Below are 22,074 nucleotides of genomic sequence, written 5' to 3' on the forward strand. Positions count from 1 at the left end.
GCAGGACTTTTTACTTGCAATAGTAGTTTTCCATCACAGTATTAGTCTGTTTACTTAAGCAAAGGTCTTAAGTGTTTTTTCTACAGTATACTGCCCATATAGTAGCAGAGATTGCATCATCCACTGTATTGAGTGCAAGCATTTGAGAGTACCATGCTCTAATGCTCGGAAGCAGACCAGAAACCACTTTCATCATGGAGTAAAATGGAGGAAATTTGTCTTGGTTGAATTCATGTAAATACATAGTGACAGCTTACAGGCTCCGGACCGCACATAAAGCATGAGGGGAAACTGCCGTAAATAAGAGGGGGTTTTACGGTTAATATAAAATGCTGCTGCTTTGGGCTTCCCTCAAAAATGCAACACTGTTTGATTTATCGTCCTGGAACACAATGGAAGTGGAAAAAAAAAAGAAAGCGAATGCCGGGGCTAAAAATAACAGGGGAGCAGAAGTGGTGCACGCACCAACAGAGTGATTTCTAAAATGAGATTTTGATCAGCGGTTCCACACCGAGGATGGCTCGTACTGAATTCACAGCGCGGGTTGTCCTTCAGCAGAAAGATGCTCAGCACACAGGCCCTAAAAACTGTTAATATTCAACATGTAGCAGTGTTGATGCTAAGCTTCTTTCCTTAAGATGCAAGATTCGTCTTCTAAACTCATCCACACTTCTAACTTCTACCGTCTCTTCATAAGCAAAATGGGACTTTCAGCACATGTTGTTGCACACACTTCTGTTGTACAATGTGATTAAATTATTCTTAACATGTTGAGCTGTTCAGGTTTGTAGACAAGTACACTTACAATCAGGTTGGATGTTTTAGGTAAAGGAGGAGAAGAGGTCAGTAAGTCACTGAGGTTAAGAGATGGGCACAGAAGTCCAGATACATTTAGACAAGGTGCTGAAAAGAATACTTTACACAATCGTTATTGAGAGATAAGTGTTGTCCTTTTCAGCAAAACACATTCTCTACCTGAACTAGCTTGCAGGCTTTGCTCCAGTGTTTGCAAAAAGCATTAAAGACCAACTAATAAGGCAATTTTATTTTCCTCTGTAGTCAAACTAACTCACCCTTTCTGTATTTTTTTAATTCTCGATGTAGATAGGGTCTAATATTTACAGAAACATTTTCTAATCCTCAATACAATAGTATAGAACATTAAACAAAGTCCAACTACTATTGTAAATGATAGGATTGATCTGCTAAAGTGTTTTGTCTTGGTGCCTGAAGCACTTGTTTTCCAGCCTACTTATCAGACGTCTACCTGGAATGTCGTCTCGCCCGAGGCAGCTGCCGTCTGTGAAGCTTTAAAAAGGTGCTGACAAAGCAAACAGTGAACACTGCCACTGTTAGAAAACAACACAAAGTTTTGCTCCGCCACATGTTTAGCTCTTCTTTATTTTTCGTTCTGTCTTACTACAGGATGCGAGATGCTGAAAATGTTTAATGTAGCTGCTACTGCCAGGGGCCTAACTTTAACAACAACAACTGGCAATAAATGCAGCAATTATACTGTATTCATTTTTAATTCATAACCAGGAAACAATTGTGTCAAAATATCTAACCTTGTTTCACAAGTCATGGCCACTGACTCCAGTGTTACGTGACAAAGAAAGACAATGTAAAACAACATAGATCTGCTTTGTATGCTCTCCATTCCAGTCACACAGGCTAAATGCTAATGCTTGTTTCATTTCAACTGAGCAGAAGCTTGACTGCTGGACAATTACTTGCGAGGCATAACCATAAAAACAACACTAGTGGCTATGCATGCAGAACATTTATTTTAGCACATACATAATGCATAGAGTAAGACAAGTAAAAGGAGGGGTCAATTACGGCAGAACATCAGCCTTAACACACAGTGCACACACATGTAAATCCATGCAGTCATTTTAGGATGGACATGTGCAGCAGATCTCTTAGATGATGCTGATGTGCTGTGGCGTGCCGAGCCGTCGGAGCAGCCGGAGACGACACTCAGAGCGAGTTTCCGTCTGCAGCTCAAGCTCAGCTGCCCACGCCTGCAGCAGCGAATCTCCCTCCATCACACATGCGACACGCCCCCCCCCCCCCCTCTCTAATCATCTGGTGGGTTCAACTGCAGCCGCTACGCCGCTCTGTGACCAGTGTGTCCTCACTGTGGCCTCAGTATTGCTGTAGTACATGGTAGTATTTACAGTCTGGCAGCAGCATGTCGTTCAAACCCCATCAGCCAAATGCAGCCGACATGATTTTTGTTGGGGAATAAACTAAGTGCTATTACTCAGTATTATTTTTGACATAATTGTAATTTACTTTAATCATTCCTTTTTATGCTACTTTATACTTCTACTCCAGTACATTTCAGTCGCAAAAATGATACTTTCTTTCTGTTAACACTATTATTACACTCTGGAACAGTTTAAATGAGGAGCTCAAGGGATGTCCGAACTTAAAACTGTTTAAAAAAAACACAATGTTAACAAGATACAGAGATGACGGTGTTTAATCATAACTGGGTGTTTGCAGTTTACTTATTTATTTGGTTTGTTATTTTATCTTTTCTTGAATATCATTTAACTCTGTTATGTATTTGTTTGTTTATTTGTTTGTTTATTTATCTGCTTATTTGTTTGTTTATGTATTTGTTGTTTTATGTTTCAATAACAAATATATTTCTTTAAGAAAAGATCAAAATAAAAGAAATACATTATATGTTAGTCATTTAGTTTTTGGGAGAAGGGGGTGGGATTAAATAAATGTAAACTTCTTCCCACCCCTTTTCGGATGTGTAATTAAGTAGATTATTGGTTTCTACATCATTTAGAGACCAGGAGGCGGAGTCGCAGTCTTACACGCTTCTCTGCGCTCTCTCCTAGGCAGTCATCCATAGGAATCCCGAACCCAATAAAATACCCAATATTAGCGTGTGTGTGTCTGCCCAAGGACAAGTTAAGGTAAAACCTAATAGAGGTGTCATACATAATAACCTAATCAAAGTAAATGTAACAACTACTACAGTGCAACAAAACAGGAATATTAAATGTGGTCTCTTAAACATAAGATCTCTAGCATCTAAAGCAATATTGGTAAATGATTTAATATCAGATTATAATATTGATATATGCTGTCTCACTGAAACTTGGTTGAGACATGAAGAATATGTCAGCATAAATGAGGCCACTCCACCCAGCCATATCAATACTCATATTGCCCGAGGCGTGGGCCGAGGAGGTGGAGTTGCAGCAATCTTTGACTCAAGTTTACTTATCAATACTAAACCAAAATTAAATTATACCTCCTTTGAAAGTCTCGTTTTTAGTCTTACGCATCCGACCTGGAAAACTTTGCAGCCAATCTTATTTGTTACAGTGTACCGTGCACCAGGTCCCTATTCAGAATTATTATCTGAATTCTCTGAGTTTTTATCAACTTTGGTTCTTAAAACAGATAAAGTAATTATCGTAGGTGACTTTAATATCATGTTGACGACGATAGAAATAGCCTTACTGTTGCATTTAACTCTATATTAGATTCTGTTGGTTTTTGTCAGAGTGTAAATAAACCAACCCACTGCTATAATCACACTCTCGACCTTGTTCTGACTTATGGTATTGAAATTGAGCAACTATTAGTCGAACCGCATAATCCTGCTTTATCCGACCATTTCTTAGTAACTTTTGAAGTACTGTTACGAGACTACAAAGCATTAGTCAAAAGCTCCTGCAGCAGAAACCTATCTGTTAGTGCTATAGCCAAATTTAAGGAAGAGATTCCACCAATACTTAACTCGATAGCATGTCTGCATGTAAGGGAGGAAACTTATACAAAATGTACACCACCCCAAAATTGATCATGTTGTTGATAGTGCTACAGATGCGCTGCGAATAAAATTAGACTCTGTTGCTCCTTTGAAAAAGAAGAAAAATAAAACAACATAGATTAGCTCCATGGCATAATGCCGAAACCCGCAAAATAAAGCCAAAGTCGAGACAACTTGAAAGGATATGGCGTTCCACTAAACTTGAAGAATCTCGTTTAATTTGGCATATTACTCTCAATGAATATAAGAAAGCACTGCGTAAAGCGAGAGCAGCCTACTACTCTTCATTAATAGATGAGAATAAGAATAATGCAAGATTTATTTTCAGCACTGTAGCCAGGCTGACAGAAAGCCAGCTCGATTGAGCCTTCTATTCCCATAGCACTCAGTAGTAATGATTTTATGTGCTTTTTTAATGATAAAATTGTTACTCTTAGAACAAAATGAATGACCTCTTGCCTTTGACCAGTATAGTGTTATCAACAGCTCCCGGAAACGTAAGTTCTAATATTACACTAGATAGTAAACTAGAATGCTTTTCAGCCATAAACCTTGAACAATTAAATTCAATGATTCTCTCTTCTAAACCATCAACGTGTATGTTAGACCCAATTCCAACTAAGCTGTTGAAGGAAGTTTTTCCATTAATTAGCACTTATTTATTAAATATTATGAATATGTCTTTATTATCAGGCTATGTTTCCACAATCATTCAAAGTAGCAGTGATAAAAACCGCTTCTTAAAAAAGCACAACCTCGATCCAGAGGTTTTAGCCAATTATAGACCTATTTCCAATCTTCCGTTCCTCTCAAAGATTCTTGAGAAAGCGGTCACAAAACAGCTGTGTGATTACTTAAAAAACAATGATTTATTTGAAGATTTTCAGTCTGGCTTTAGAACACATCATAGCACAGAGACAGCTCTGGTTAAAGTCACAAATGACATTCTAATAGCCTCTGACAAGGGACGTGTCTCTATTCTTGTTTTGCTCGATCTCAGTGCTGCATTTGATACTATCGACCATGATATCTTATTGCAAAGACTAGAGCACTTAGTTGGCATACATGGAACTGCTTTAGGTCCTATCTATCTGAACGCTCTCAGTTTGTACGTGTCAATGATGAATCTTCCACGCAAACCAAAGTTAGCCATGGAGTGCCACAGGGCTCAGTGCTCGGACCTATTTTGTTCACATTATATATGCTTCCGTTAGGCAATATTATAAGGATCATTGTGTACATTTTCATTGTTATACGGATGATATCAACTATATTTATCATCAAGCCTGATGAAATTAATCATCTAAATAAAATTCAAGACTGCCTTAAGGACTTAAAAACGTGGATGACCTTAAACTTTTTGATGTTAAACACGACCAAAACTGAAGTTATTGTACTTGGCCCGAAGAATCTACGAAACAAATTATCTAAGGATATACTAACTATGGATGGCATTAATTTGGCCTCCAGTGAGACTGTAAGAATCTTGTGTTACTATTTGATCAGGATTTATCCTGTACGCCCACATAAAATCAATTTCAAGGACCGCCTACTTCCATCTACGTCAACATTGCAAAAATCAGGCAAATCTTGCCTCAAAACGATGCAGAGAAACTAGTCCATGCATTTGTTACTTCAAGGCTGGATTATTGTAACTCTTTATTATCAGGGTGTACCAAGAAGTCAGTCAAGTCGCTTCAGCTGATTCAAAATGCTGCAGCTCGTGTACTAACCAGAGTTAGGAAAAGGGACCACATTACTCCTGTTCTGGCTGCCTTACACTGGCTCCCTATAGAACACAGGATAGAATTTAAAATTCTTCTTCTCGCCTACAAAGCCCTTAATGGGCAGGCGCCATCTTACCTCAAAGAACTCATTATACCCTACTGTCCTACTAGGGCATTGCGTTCCAAGAATGCAGGGTTGTTGGTTGTTCCTAGAGTCTCTAAAAGTACAATGGGAGCCAGAGCCTTTTCTTATCAAGCTCCACATTTGTGGAATCAGCTTCCAGTTTGTGTTCGGGCGGCAGACACCCTATCCGTTTTTAAGAGTGCGCTTAAGACCTTCCTTTTTGATAAAGCTTATAGTTAGGGCTGATTAGATTTAGCCCCTAGTTTTGCTGATATAGGCTTAGTTTGTCGGGGGACATCTTACTTCTTCCTTCTCTCTGTCTATACCTGTGTACTCTCATGTTCCGATTAACCCAGACTTCCCCAAATGTCTTTCTTTTGGTGTCTATACCGCCGGGATCCGGAGTCATGGATGCTCCTGCGCTCGTCTGTCCTGGATCGCGAGCCCTGGATCGTGAGTCGTGGCTGTGGTCCTGGATCATATGGCTCACTGGATGGATATCCTCGTGGATTCATTTTCCTATTATACACACATGCAATTTCCAAACATTTGGACTACCTATGTTGCAAATGTATTATCTTTTCAATTTACACACAGCATCTATTTCACGTCTGTCCGTCCTGGAGAGGTATCCTCCTCTGTTGCTCTCCCTGAGGTTTCTCCCATTTTCCCTTTAAACTGTGGGGTTTTCTTTGAAGTTTTTCCTTGTACGATGTGAGGGTCTAAGGACAGAGGGTGTCGTATTGTCATACTGATATTTTGTACAAACTGTAAGTCCACTGCAGACAAATGTACCATTTCGTGATATTTGGGCTATATAAATAAACATTGATTGATTGATTGATTTAGAATCAGTAATATTTCTTGTATATCAATTTGACACTGATTCATTTGGTATTGTATAATAATTCTCCATGTTACATTTTTGTATTATTGTTTTATTTGTAACCCCTCATAGTTACTTTTTATATATAAAAACAACATGAGCCTAAATGATATGATGCAATACTTATTAAATTGGCTGTCAGGTTAAGAAACTGCAACATTAAATGCTCTTCTGGAAAAAATTCCACTATGCCATAATGAATCTTTGATACTTTAAGTACATTTAGTTTATGACATAACTGTACTTTATTTTATTCCGAAATGACATTTCGAAAGAACATTATTTAACACTGCAGATATTACATCTGAAAAATGAGAGCTTACTCTTTGAAGCTAACCATCAAGTTCATCTTGACGCTAACCCTTTTGTACTTAAGTACTAAATGCTACTCGTGGATCAGACCCGGCGGCCAGAACAATCTAAAGGGAGGCCATATGATTTGCATGGGAGGAGCACAACAAAACTGTCACGTGCTGCGGGCCTGCGGCACAATATATATATCAAACAGCAAGGCCAACAGCCATTGCGTAAAGACGCACACTTATCGCAAATACATACACAATAAAGGGCAACATAGAAACCACTTTGAAACACTTGTGTGCGTGGCAGCACAAACACTGGTAAATCACGCCGCAGTGCATACTGGTTAAGGATGGCAGCTTCCTCATCGTTGCACTCGGAGAGAAATAGACGGAGACGATGAACTGCTGTTAGTTCTATTATGGCATTGTGCATGTCGTGAGAGGTGTAGTTGCTAGTGTGGGGAATGCTTTCCATTATTTTGGTCCCTTTGTGTAATTCAAAACAGAAATGGGAGTCTACAGAATGCACAATAAACAATAAGAAATCCAGAATAGGCGGCAGAGTGTGACGCTGTGATTGGTCTAAATGTGGACGAATCACAAATCACAACAGACACATGAATTTATTTGACGTAGCCTGCGATTTTTTTTAGTTACTATCTGACATCACATACATCGTTTTTAAAAAGTTTTAAATAATAAAAACGTGTTTATTGGGGAGGGCAGGAATATCAAATGGGATGGCTGGCCCTCCTGGCCCTCCCACGGCGCCGGGCATTGCTGTGGATGTGAGGTGGTGCGGTTGTACCTCAATGGGAAGGTTGTGGGTTCGATTTCCAGCCCTTCAAGTTCAACATGTCGTGTATACGAACGATAACAGTGTTTTGAACATTAGCTTATTTGAGCAAATGGCACAGCTCTGTATGATAATGGGCGTGTGATTGGGTGAATTTATGACCTTGTTGAATTTATCAATACAGTCCATGTACCATTTAAGATCAAATCATTTTTACTTTTAATTAATTAAGGATCTAAAAATGTACATCCACCAATGTTTGAAAAGGTCCCTCCCTTGCTGGCTGGTTTGATAGTGCAGATAACCCGTCATTTTCAAAACTTTAATTTAAGAAATGTCTGAAAATCTCACAAGAATTAATCACGAGTCACACTGGGACAGCTATTCTCAATATCTTAACTTTTTAAATGACCACATTATCACCTAACAAGAAGGCTAACTGTACAGTATGTGAGTGAAATGCAAGATAGGTTCTTGGAGAACCTTTTGTCCTGTTCTTTGATTGAACTGTTGCTGAACTCGTGTTTCCTTTTTACAAATCACGAAGGATTAAATATCGAATCTGAAGTTTTGTCACATCATCAGGAAGCAGCAGCTAGCTGGCAGAGACGTCCGAACACTGATGTGACAATATGGACTTTCAGTCAAGCTCTATAATTGCATGTTAAACCCATGTTAATTCACGTGTCACTGAGCAAACATAAGAACGACCAAACAAATCACAAGAGAACTGAAGGCAGGCTCTCTGCAGCACGGTGGTATGCGTGTGCACACACATGTTTGAGTATACACACACAGGTTTGAGTGTACCGTGGCACATGAAAGGGGGGAAGGGTGAGGGATCCTTGTCAAAGGGCAAACACACCCGCTCAGCGGTGCCGAGAACAACTCTTCGGGCAGGAAGCTGACACTTGTGCATCAGTCAAGGCACAGAAGACAACACCACCCACATCTCCCGTGATTCCTGGCAGCATCCCAACCTCCTCAAACAAAAGCTGACAGCTCGAGACGTTCTCGCTTCACAGGGAAACGCGACTCGCTCTTTTTTTTATCAGCCGCAGCTCGCCATGAAATAAAGAGTGTGGAGAAAGAAGACATGCCAGAAAGGGAGAATGTTCTGAGACTTCTCACAGGGAACGCAGAGGGGAAAAGGGCAGGGAGAAGAAGGGGTCATCCGGTTTCGGAAGAAGGAGAAAGAGGAAGAGAAACTAGGAAAGGAAAGAAAGAAATACAAAAACAAGTGTATGAAAAATGCCAGTGAGGAGGAGCTCTCAGTTGTGCTTATAGTATGTTCAAAATGACAATGTTGATGTGTAACAGCTATAACTGTGACCATGTTTAGAGTATAGGCATAAACTAAGCTCAACATGTTTTTCTGGTATTTGAACTGGACAAATAACACTTTGACACAATGGTGGAAGGAGGGATTTACTAGAAATCATCATCATGAAAACGCGATAAAGTTTATTTCAATTTGTTCTACACAAAACTCCATCCAGTATGTTGGTTATTTGGTGTTCAAAAATGCATATACAGGGCTGAAAAATAACATAGGTAGGAGGAGAGAAGAGGACAAAGATCACGATGGCGACTGAGAAGAACATAAGGAAGATGAGAGGGAAGAGAAACAAATCAAATCAAACACGGGAGACACATACACAGAGGAGGAGAAGAAATCCAGAGAATGAAAACATCCAGGGAGGAAGTGACAAGAGATGAAGAACAACAAGCGGAACGGAAGATGATGAAGAAAACCTAGTTAAATGTCCTATCAGAAGCCAACTTCCTTTATACTCTCACATCCAGCCATTTGCTCATAAATGGCACATCATCCCCATAGTGGTCCTTTTCTGCCTGTAACTCTTCACTTGTCTGACAGTCACAGTCAGTGAACAGCTCATCTTGTACTCTGCATCATCAAGTTCTCAAATCTATCAAATACTTCTGTTCTTTATCTCTTTGAAATGATTCTGTGTATCATTCATAATGAAACGCATGTATCAAAAAGAGTCTTTAATGAAACACAGAGAGAGTTTGTCGTTTGTGCAGGGATGCTTTTGGCAGCAGAGAGGCACTCACCTTTAGTGGTTTCGTCTTCAATGGGCTGCTTGGAGAGAGTGATGTCTTTAAAGGTGCAGAGGAACAGAACCACTTTTGTCGTTCTCGTTCCTGATTGGGAGCCCACTTGCATGTAGAACCAAACCGGACTCTCCAGGCAAGACATTAGAACATTTCAACTCCTAATTAGCTCTGAAAATAGTGAAGCCTGCCCATCACAAATTTCCCAGAGCCCAAGATGACATCTTTAAAGGTTTTGTTTTGTCCAACAAAACAGTCTAAAACTTAGTTCACGATGACATGGTAACACAATACTCAAACTCCACATAATTGTAGTATATTACAAGAAATAACATCAGTTTTGAAAACAAACTTAAGGAACATATCATACAACAAACAATGATGGGCCGACATGAATTCACTATGGACCCATCTTTCAAAGTGTACTTTCTTGAGTTAATGTACACAAATTAAGTATCTCTGTTAACATTTGAACATGTTCTTATGATAAACTGCATATTTAATGTCCACACTTACATTCTAAATGTCATTGCGTTTTACTTGCATGTTATGTTGTTCTGAGTTAACAAATAACTTTGACAAATTAAAAACCAGATTTGTTTTATTATTCCCGACAACACAAGGTCCTCCATGTTTGTGCATTGCATCGATTGGCCGAAGTGTAGTGCTGTATCTACAGCAACATTTAAATTAATCATAGTGACATTTTTTTAGATTACTTTTCTTTCAAATTGTTTCCCAGAATAAGCACAACTGCAGACTCAAGTTGTGTTTAAAAGTGATAAGTTATTTGAATTGTGGACACAGCTTCAGTATCCTCACAAATCAACTGTTAAATGACATTTGGGGGACTAATACATTAAATAAGATGATTTTATTCTGTAGAACAAATCCCGCCGTGCTCACAATAAAAGTAAAAGACTTCAGCTAACTGTCACCGATCATTTTTAAGAAGAAACAATGTGATCCTTCGGCTCTCCTTCTGTCCATAGCACATGACGTTGCTTCTAAACTTATTATAACTGATGTGGTTTTAACAACTTAATGCTAAGGTCATCACTTTTAGGGAACTCACCGTTCCTCCTGCTCAAACTAGCCGAGATTTCCGTGACTTTATTGCCTCCCCACACACTTTTAGGAGAGTTCAACAAAGTTTCACACACTTTACTTCATCATTTCTGTGGATACAAGTTATTTCTAGTCAAGATCAATTCATTTATATGCAGCCTCCATAAAAGCACTAGAGTTGTCAGCAAATTGAGCCTTTTTTAAATGGATCTTTTATTTGTACCGTTTCTGCCTCTTCCGCCTCGCATGGTGCACTCGTCGTAGGTGATCGCTCCTAAGAGGCAAAACCTTTGGGAATTTTCATCTGCAAACTTTGTCCACTCTGCTCCTCACTGCTGTATGAGCTCTCTCACACTGACTAAAGATTCTACTGTTTTTATACCTCTTCAAACGAATACCTTCAACAGGTCAAGTTAAAGATATATTTCATATGTTTGACTTAATATACATTTGGATTTATTAAATCATTCATAGTTTTCCTATAAAGATTTTATCGTACATACATCTATCCATTATGCAGCATAGGATATTAGCCGTGTTCCTCGAACACGAAGGGTATGGATAATAAAAAATAATGGAATTTGAACATGGTGCAAAAAGTCCTTTCCAGAGAAAGTTAAATCAAAACAAAAAATATAACTTATTAAAAAAAATCAAATACTTAATTCAAATACTTAATAATTCCTAGTCCTGCTCAATTCAGATAGGACTGTCAACACAACAGAAGCAATTCTGGAAAATGATAATGATGTGATTTCTATTGTCCACAACAACTAAAAAAGCGAAGGATTAATTAGTTGATGAACCCGCTTTAACTGAATGTTTGTCCACTTAAAGCAGCAGACATTACGTCGAGATATCAACACCTATTTGGCAAACTTTTGAGAACATAGTTGTATATTTTCGCTTTGAGCAGTAAGAGAGAACATGATCACCCCTGTAGAGTCACATGATGCATTGAGTCCAATGTACACTTTTGTAAACTTTTAGTTCAATTTTTTATCTCCACCATCTCTTAAGAAACTATCAGACTATTTAGCTGCAAAATTCTCTCTAACTGGTCTCTAACTATCTGTGTCTGTTGTTTGCTGCTGAGTAGATAGTGGGCTTTAAAAATCAAGCTGCCTGCAAATGGGAGAAATGCTGCTGATAAAAGCAGTTAATAAACCAAACACTCAAATGTGGGAAAAAAAACATGTTCTATTTTTCAGAAAAGCAGCTCTGTACAAAATATGTTTGAAAGAAGAGGTGAAAAAAGCCAAGGAAAACAATACCTTGTCACTTCTACTTCTTCAAAATAACTTTGGAGCACCAACAAGCCTCATAGGAGAGTATTGTGTTAAAAAATAAATAACCTGATCAATATTACCACAGTGCTAAGATTGAGAAATAATTCAAAAGTGCTGTTTTGAGCTTCTGAAAAGTGATGTTTTTATGCTTTCCTGTTTCTAAATTATTGGAAGTTCAGTGTATTTCAGTTTTAGACTGTTAATTTGACAAAGCAAAAAAAGAGTAGTATTTTTCAATTTCCTTCGATTTTATAGATCAAATTTACAGCTAAGGTAAGCACTCAGAGTATTTGATAATGAAAACAATGATACATGGCTGAAGTTGTGATGTATTGAGCACTCACTATTCTTTCTGTACAGCAGGATCTCGAAGCAGTTAGACTCATAGTTGTCAAACGTCTGTCGGACTTCGTCGATGGACTTCTTGTCCGTCAGCTCTCCGTACATAAAACTGGAAAGGATTACAGACAAAATGAGACGCAATCAATACTGAGATGACCCTTTAACCTTTGCCCTCTGTGTTACAGTAAACCCAATGTGTTTGTAACTGCATTGTCAATCAGTTATCTTACCATGAAGCGTCCATTAAGTGTTGTGCTTGTTTTATAGAGTCAATTATTTCAGCAGCAGCATGAATCCAGTTCACAGTTAAGGATTGTGGATTGGTGCAGGCTGCATTTCCTGGCTTCGTTGTAATTATTCCTTAAAAAGTGCTGAGACATTTCAATCAGTGCTAATATAATTAGTCTGAGTGATTAGCTTCTTTCCCAACAGCCGCAGTGTCTTCAAGGACACACACACACACACACACACACACACACACACACACACCACACACACACACACACACACACACACACACACACACACACACACACACACACACACACACACACACACACAATTAGTACAAATATTGGGTTCATGTTTACTCCTTGTGGATGTCAAACAAAACATGTTTTAAAGAATATTTTCTAGTGGATTATATATTTTATTTTGTCATTAATAAGGAGATTTTTTCTGTATGTATTAAAGCTTATATGCATGTGTTAAACATGAATGGGGAAATCCAAACATAGCTGCCCATTCTGCAGCCACAAATGCACGACAGAAGACTTATATCAATTGGCCTTTTAATATTTATTGGACCTGTGAATGCTCTGGAAATGTTGTTAGTGAACTCACAAGTTACTCTTTTGTAACAAAAGTGAATTAACAGTCCCGCCACATTGTCTGAATGAGAGGTAGAAGTCTCAAACAAACCACTGCACTTAAAATAAAACATAAATGACACTAATAGAACATAATTAAAATTAAAAAATGTCAATAAAAAGCTTGTGTTTTCTGCCAGCTTTAATTGTGGACGAATGCTGATGATTAGCATTCGACCACAAAGACACTTTGGCATCAACCCTGTTTGTGTTAGTAGATCGATTCATAGCAGCAAAGACTACAATCATAGCAGAGAGAGAATAAATGAGTAAGAAAGTTTAAATATCCCTCAGCTAATTTTCTAATTGATTAAGAGGAAACCCCTGGTGATGATGAAACTAGAATGATATTGACATTTCATTCCACATTAACATTTCAAAATATAAACAATAAAGTTTAATTGAAATTTGGGGAATTTGGGACACAAAGCAAGAAGCTACTCTTTAATAACTATTGGCTACTTCCTGTAGCGTTTAAATAGTTCAATGGTCCCTTGTTCAATTTCAAATGTAGGGGTCAGGTTTCAGGTTTTTCCCTGAAGCACTTGACTTTATAGAGGTCTAAAGAGGTACAACTCTGCAACCCTTGTGACATTATGAATCCTTAATGAGTCTGCACCAGTGTCACAAAGTCATACAATTGTATTGCAGGACAAAAATGACCCCACCCCCCAAAAAAACAATGGCACTAGATCCCATTAAGGAGCCTCCAGCCTGCATCATGTTGGCAGCAGACCGTGAGTTGGAGCCCTTCTGTGACTCTTCAGTGTCTGAGAGCTGTCCAGAGCAGCATGAAGTGGACGGATACATCTCACTGCTCTCACTCGGAGTCTTAAGGAGCCTTTTTAGCCGCTGACTAGTCCAGGCTCTCACCCCAGGTCAGATGTGAGAGACACCGGTGGATGGGAGTCATCCTTTGGAGTCGAATTAAAAAAACGTCCTGACTGACAGGCGAGAACGACACCGTCCTCAAATGGACAGGAAGAAATTGGATTCATTTCTGACACCAACACAGCGGTGTGCCATCTTTTTTTTCATCTCCTCGTCTTTACAGTCTGAGTTTCTGAGCATCACTCGTCTTTGCATGATATAGGAGTATAGGGATCAAGACGTGAAACACTAAATATCCGGTAAACTGCTCTCCAGTGCGATGATTTTAATGATCACGACAGAAGCAGGAAGGTACAAGAGATCGTCACTTTTTGATCTTTTCACTCTCCCTCTCTCACGACACTGCTTGAATAATGGATGAAGACTGAATACAAAATGGACATTTCAGGGGATTCTGCATGATAAATGGAGCACTTTTAAAAAGAACACTTTGTCACAGTGTTGTTTTAACTTAAAGGAAGCTGGTGCTGTAAAGCTTCTTATTAGTTCCACTTTAAATGAAGAATTAATACCATTAAGAAAATAAAACACCCAGGGGTTTACAGGAGACATAGATTCATTAAAAGAGTGAATGCTAATGTTAGTAATGTATACACATGAAAGTGTTTGCATATTTAGTTACGCTGTGAGTGCACTTACAAGAAAGCAACAACACTTATCGCTCCATTAGCACACTAATTTATCATTACTTTGCATAAACAACTAAAGCTATGCATGTTTAGCACTGCTTTAAGGTTCAGTTATAAAACACAACACAACCAGATAAATGGTTTTACCTGCATGTGCTGCTCTTCTGCATGACTTCAGCCCTGTGGAAGCCAGACAGCTTGCAGAATCCGTCATTGCTGTATAACTACGGGCCACTCCACGATCTGCGCGTTGCCCAGGAGGAAGCTGGTCTCTGGAAGACGGGACAGCCAGAGAAACGCGTCAGCATCAAATAGGATAAACAGATAAAAGGCTGCAAAAGCTTCTAAACCTCTTGAGAAGATTGTACATGGATTTGTTATGTCAGATCAAAATATAATATACAATACGATTTGAAATGAAAGAAAAAGGGACAACCAAAGCAACTCACATCTTTGGTTTTAGGCATGTTAACACTCGTTATACTTGTCTCTACTCTAGAGCTATTATGAAACAAAGAGTTATGATCACACCGACCAGAAGTAAGGATGTAATACGGGTTGATTTTACAATCTGTTGCACCGAAACTTAGATTTAAACTTGCTTTATCAAAAAAAACATCTCTTTGAGTCCTGGTTTAGTCCTTGTTTTAAACTTACACCAACTTTAAACCCTGATCAATATAAACTCTCTATTGATGTGGTTGTTAAAGTTGCTAATAATTCGTCCTATAGAGCATTTTTTAAGTAATATTCAAATACAACTTGTGCACAGATTTAAGTTTGGCATCACAGATTTAAATCTAATCTGCAAATGTCAGCCATGTTTGTTACAGGCTGGTTTAAAGCCCCTGCCTTCTTAAAGCAAAAGCCCTCTGTCCTCTTTTTCTTGCTACTCTACCTTCTCATAGGTTTATTTGATCTTCTATGAAAACTAAAGGAATATTCAGAAAAGTATCAGAAAGTATTTTGAAGTAAACAACCTCACTTTAAAATTATGCTTTATTCTTATTATCTCACTGAGAGACACAATTTCTGTCTCAAAGTCAAGTCAACTTTAATGTCAATCTTACTCAAGTTTGTGTTTACAGACAGAGAGAGATCGAAATGACGTTTTCAAACAATCCCGGATGTAAAATTATATACAGTAGACAGATATATACACAATCAACAGGACACATTTTGCACACATTAAGATTACAAAAACACAACAATCAATATATACAAATAAACAGATGAATTGACTGATGACCGTTATAATGTAAAGAAATAGTTCAAAAAATGTGCCTTAGTAAGATGTGGTAGTGGTGTTTGTCAGGGTTTTTTTGTCAATTTGAATTGTGAAATCACCATTAGGTGGATCAAAATGTCCAAAAATGTGGTCAAAATCATACTAACCTGATCTTATACTTGTATTTATTGACCAAGAATTAGCATAGTTCAAGCAGCAAAAAACAATCTTCAGGCTGAAGCTGAAATACTGTATAAACTGTGAGGACGGAAATTATATTAGGCATCTCCTATAGCCTATGCAAAGATATTCACCAACATTAACATAAATCTGCCACGCCTCTTGCCTGACGGTGGCTACAGTGAAGAACATCTGCAGTGGAAAAATAACCACCAGCTCATTTATAATCACATGGATATTAATTATAAATGTGATGTTCTTATATGTTGTATGTCAGGGACTACGGATGGAAATGAGACTCAAAGCTCAAATCCGGCATATTTACACTTGAAGCATTATTTGTCTAAAGTGTTCATTAATGTGCATTGTCCCCATGCAAATACACGATTAAATGAAATGAAATGAAATTATATATTCTGCATGGCGGGTAGCTTGGTCACCAGGGAGGACAATACAGGTGGGTGTAACTGTTTAACATTTCACTTTACATTCATAAGCTATAGGCTACGTTGCAGTGTTGTAAAGTAATGCAATATGACTTCAGATGGCTGAAAATCAATCTACAGAGACTTAGATTTTGTTTGCATGAGTTTGGTAATCTATCACAGCGACCCCCTGGGTCATCTTCTTATTGCTTTCGAGATGAAAATATAAGTGAACACACTAGTTTCACAGGAAAACTAGATTCACACGTCTGCAATAACTGTGATGGATGTTTCCAACCAAAAATAAGGGAAATAATGTAACTATTTTGTCTTTGTGGGCTTGTATAAAAAAAAAATGTAAGTGATTTCAGCGATTAACCTAGGGTATAACAATGCTACAGCAAATGTATGAAAAAACAAGTAATGTTTTTTAATTCCCCAGAGCAGAATCACTACGACCATTTACATTATTTAATTACTCTACATTTTCTGTGAAAAATATCTCCTTATAAGATGGTGTAAAATAGGCTTTAAAAAAGGTATTTTGTTTAAAAAAAGACCAGCTAAATCTAACATGCAGGTTAACTCTTCTTCATGTCCGTAAACCCCCAAATTACCAGTTATGATACTTACAAAAGCACTTTAATGGGAGATACAGCCCTGAGTACAATGTTATGACGATGGCCCAAGCATACCAAAATAGGATCCAGGCTGTTATAAACCAAAATACGAAGCTTTTTCGTAGTGTGACTATACACTTGCAATTACTCTCCTTTCGGTGCGTTTAAGGACACTCCACATTCAAGTTGAGACTCAGCTGCTGTGTAATCAAACCCCAGGAGACTTTAGCAACAGACTATGAAGTGTCACTTGTTGTCCTTGAATGAGCAACAAGTAGACCCAAAGGAAAACAATACAACAAACATGGTGACAACAATTATATGAATTTCCAAGTTTTGTTCCAGAAATGATCTGCAGGTAAGAGTTTCTCCCCAAAAACATATAAGACTTTTAAAATCACTTCCTGTTCCAGCTACATCACTGCACATTGATAACACGTCAATAAACCATAAAGAAACTCCTGTAAGTATTTGAGCCTCTAATAGGCCAAATAAGGTGCTACAGAATTGGTTTCCAATAAGCCAAAACTGTGTAAGTGCCCACAGGAGTATATAACAAAGGTATGCCAGTGTGTCATTAATGAACTAAGACTGCAGATATTATTCTTTAACACGAGCCAAATCTGCTGTACTGTTAACTTTGGCAGGTAATCATTCACTACTAAGAGTCTCCTCTTTCCAAAAACCGGTTGGCTGAGTTCATTTTGGGATGAAGAAAATGGGATGAAACTGCTCTTTAAATGTGTGCATGCCCAGAAACATTACAAGCATGCCGTGTTTCCCACAATATGTGTTAAAGCAGGGATGAAAAACCTGTGAAACAGCATTTGAACTCAGAAACTACACTAAAATTCCTGCAGAGAAACACAGACGCAGGAATGACGATGTGTCAGCAGCTCCGTCAGGCAGGGTTACAGACCGAAGAGTAAAACTCTCCAACAGCATCTGATTGATTTTACTAGGCAGTGATCTGAGGCTATAAAAATATAATAACTCCAATGAAAATGTTCAAACCTCACAGTTATGATTCCTAATAAAGTAACCAATTGGTTCTATATATCCGTCATACCTCCCCCAATCATCATGTGACATAACGGGAAAACTAACATGGTATTTTAGAGCAAGTAAGCGGTGACCTTTTATAAAGTTAATTAACCGCATGAAGGTGTAAGAAGAGGATGACAGGATCACACTGAAAAACTGCAGAAGAAGAGACTGGTTTACTTTATTGTCTGGATTTTTCTTTTTTTAAATCAGTATTTGAAACAAACTTCTCCTGGTTTTAATGTCTCCATGCATTCACAAGTTTTTGTCTGTCCTGTCACTAGGAAACTTTGTTTACTGCAGTTAAAGGGGGCCCAACCAATTAGTTGATGTACAGAAAACGAATCAGCAAATAGTTTCATTATCAGTTCATGTTTGGAGAAATGGTAAAGCAAAAATGTCAAATTAAAGAGGAATAACGTCTCAGTTGTAACAGCTTTTGCACCATTTCTTTGACAAAGTAAGTGGTTGTAACTCCTAGAACAGTTTTTTCCACTATTCTCTGACCAATTGATTGATTGCCAATTACTTGAGACAATTCTCTGGAGATTAACCAAAATTGAAAGCAAACAGCCCTGAGTACACTTCAGTGAATCAAACAAAGTCTGCCTTAGTCTGATTAAAGTTGAGCAGGCCCTGGCAGTGTGTTCAAAATGTCCTAAATTGGCCACCGTACACAGGATAAACCCTTTAGACTTAGATTACAATATGGTCTCTTGTTTCACCCACAGGGCCGACTTTACCTTCCTAGTATTTAATTCCTCTTTTTATGTTGAAAACCTGATTACTCTATCTTGATGTGAAATATTGCTTTCTGATTCAGACAAGTGCACTGCATTGTGGGTAAGACGTGAGAGGGTCACACCTTTTTAAGCAGAACCATCCAGAACAAAAGCAGCTTCATCTGTTCTCCACCTCTCTTTCCAAACAATTACTTATGTGATATTTCAGAACAAAAAGGAACTATTGTTTCTTAAATGTATTACTGTCTTGTTTTAAGTGTAAAAAGCTGCCGACCGCAGCTTCTCGTTTGCCCTTTGGTATTAAAGAGCTGACTAAGACTTACATAAACTGAATTTTCTTGACCTTTTCCTGCTCTCCTCTTTTATCACAACCAATTTCTTAGCTGAGCCGAAGTGCGACCAATCCGGCTGCCTGGAGAAAAGTGAAGAAGCTTCTGGAACAATGTTCAAAAACATCAGGAGACTTAAACTATCCATACTGAAAAGGGAGCGTTTAGTGTTCATTACACCATTATGGGTTAATCTGGACCAGCCTGCAACTATGACATTATGTTTTACTTGCTTCCATGTTCAAAGCAACTATTTAAATCAAATATTTGTGCATCTTAAAAGACTGTTTATTTGGAAATATACTGTAGATACTTTTGTACTCTCTATTTGTGTCTTTACTTGTTTTGATGTTTATTAACAAGCATCTTTTTCCTGCATACTTGGTATAAATTTGATTTAGAAATAACCAATAACACTTTGTTGCAGCCCTGTAGTTTATATACAGCAACAGGCAAAGAAACGTCAACCCTATAGCATAAACTCCATGTGGTCCATGTTACATAATAGGTCCCAAGAATCCCAAACTCGAAAAGCTGCAGCATCTGATCCGAGAGAACTGAAAAGTCTAATAAAGATCTCACACCTTTCCATGGTATTGCTTGAGTGACTTAATAAAAAAGAAACCAACTGCTGCTGAAACTCCCAATAGATCCAGATAACATCCGGAAGCACAGACAATAACAGAAACACTTCCCTCCATCTACAACCCGGAGTTTCATTCCAGTCAATTACGCTGCTGACTTTTCTGGGAAGATAAAGAAGAAATCAATCTAATCAGAGGAGAACCTATTTCTCAGACCGGTGCCAAGTCCTACATGCGCACTTAATAGCGCAGATGGAGACATACACAAACATTCTGTGCTCTCATAAAACAAAAATGGACCTGAGTAATACTGAACACATTAAGATAATGAATCAAATTAACCGCTATTTCATTATTTACCCATTTACCTCACTTTGTTCACGTAAACACAATGCAGCTGTATTACATAATGACGGAGCTCACATTAAGGAGGTTTATTATCAAAACGTGACTCCCTTCTGGAGACACCTTGTAATAAATAACAAATATAAGAGAGCCTGAACGATTTGATTGTTCATTTATAATCAGATGGTTCCAACGTATTGTCTGAGAACCTGTCAATATGTATTATGACATATGAGCAAGTTAATGGGGAAAATAAACTTTTAATCTTCTTAAAAATCCTAACCCTTTTTTTTCAACTCACTTGATCTGAAGACATAATTGGATCTCGTAAAGACTAACAAAATGATGAGGTGGGAAATACAACGGTGCGTAAACTGTGACTCCCAGTGAGCATTTTGCGGTTATGAATAATAATGTTATCCAATTTTCCTCAAGACTGCAACACACGGTGGTCCCAGTGGAAAATAAATCCATCAACATGTAACTTAGACGAGTTTAAAGTAACTTATGATGATGTATAACACCATCACGAAGCCTTACCAAGGGGGTAAACTCCATCACAACAGAATAAATGCGGGTATAAAGTGAGATTTTGAGGGGGTTTTCCTCCACCAAAGCTCCTGGTATAAAAACACTGTATTCCAGCAGAGTACGGGTCCAAACCGGATGGAAATCAACCCCAAACAAGCCTCACTCCAGCGCGCAGACTCACCACTTGATCGCCGGACGATGTTCTCCAGGAAAGTGTTCTGCGGTGCCACCAGCCCTCTCTTTCCCCCGGGCATCCTGCTGCGGGCGGACCTGGAGTGGCTCAGGGTGTGTGTCGCTGTATGTGCTGCTCGGAGGTCGGTACTGTCGCTGGCACTGTGTCGGACCGATGGAGAAGCTCATTGTAACCGCGCGCTCTAGCTGCTCGAGGCGCACTGAGAGCGAGGAGGCTGATCCCCGCTGCCTGACCGGAGCGCGAGGACGCATGCGTGACTGCTGCTGCTCGGGGCTCAAAACAATTATGATATGTAGGCTACAGTATAATGTTTGTGTAATGAATCACATGTGGATGAAATATAGCACGTATCGAGTTAAGACATTAGTCCGCATGTTCCGTTTTTATTGTAGGCTACATTTGAAAGCTTATATCTTTTTTTCTTCTGTATCTTTGTTATAAAGCAGATCTTGCAAAATAGTTGATAAGAGTGCATTTTGGAATTAAAGAAGGGATGCAACAGCTCAGACACTTCACAGATATGCATTGTTTTTCATGGTGAGTTAAAAAGGGAGAGAAACAGCATCTTCAGTCTGAGTTAAGACATTAGTCAGCATGTTTTAAAAAGACGAATATATAGTTATAAGATTTGTATCATCATTTTTGCTCACTTATTCAATGTTTTTACTTTTTCTATTTGTTTTAATAACGAGTTTAACATGTACAACTTTCTTAATAATATCGATAATGCATTAGCATACAAGTCTCCCTTTGTAAAAAGTAAATACACCAAATCAGGCTTAGCACCCTGAAAGTATTTTTTTCCCATTAGGAAAGGCACCATCGTCACAGAAAACAAGGCAGATTGAGCAACCATGAAGTGACTAATAACAATGTGTTGTGTTACAGTGAACAGTGTGTCCCTCAGCAGGACTCCCTTTGGATGCTCATTATCTTTTATAAAAGGTTAACAGGGCCCCGAGGAGCCATAAGGCCCCGACCGGAGCGACTGAGAGCAGAACATCATGTCTGCTCTGTCTGTCTGTCAACCCAACGCCATCAC

The 22,074-nt window shown here is 38.5% G+C and overlaps 1 protein-coding gene across 1 annotated transcript in view; it reads right to left on the reverse strand.

Moving 5' to 3' along the window:
• The window catches only part of kcnh5b (potassium voltage-gated channel, subfamily H (eag-related), member 5b), a gene marked incomplete at its 3' end in the record, with an annotated part of 43,070 nt that extends 21,878 nt beyond the window's left edge, over window positions 1–21,192 (reverse strand). Inside the window, 5 exon segments of the mRNA XM_034207269.1 lie at window positions 9,723–9,850; window positions 12,420–12,530; window positions 14,958–15,031; window positions 15,033–15,082; window positions 21,021–21,192. Coding sequence (XP_034063160.1) covers window positions 9,723–9,850; window positions 12,420–12,530; window positions 14,958–15,031; window positions 15,033–15,082; window positions 21,021–21,093 — 436 coding nt within the window.
• Between the last annotated feature and the right edge of the window lie 882 nt (window positions 21,193–22,074).

The sequence above is a fragment of the Gymnodraco acuticeps genome, unplaced genomic scaffold (assembly GCF_902827175.1).
Source record: "Gymnodraco acuticeps unplaced genomic scaffold, fGymAcu1.1, whole genome shotgun sequence".
Taxonomy (NCBI): Eukaryota; Metazoa; Chordata; class Actinopteri; order Perciformes; family Bathydraconidae; genus Gymnodraco; species Gymnodraco acuticeps.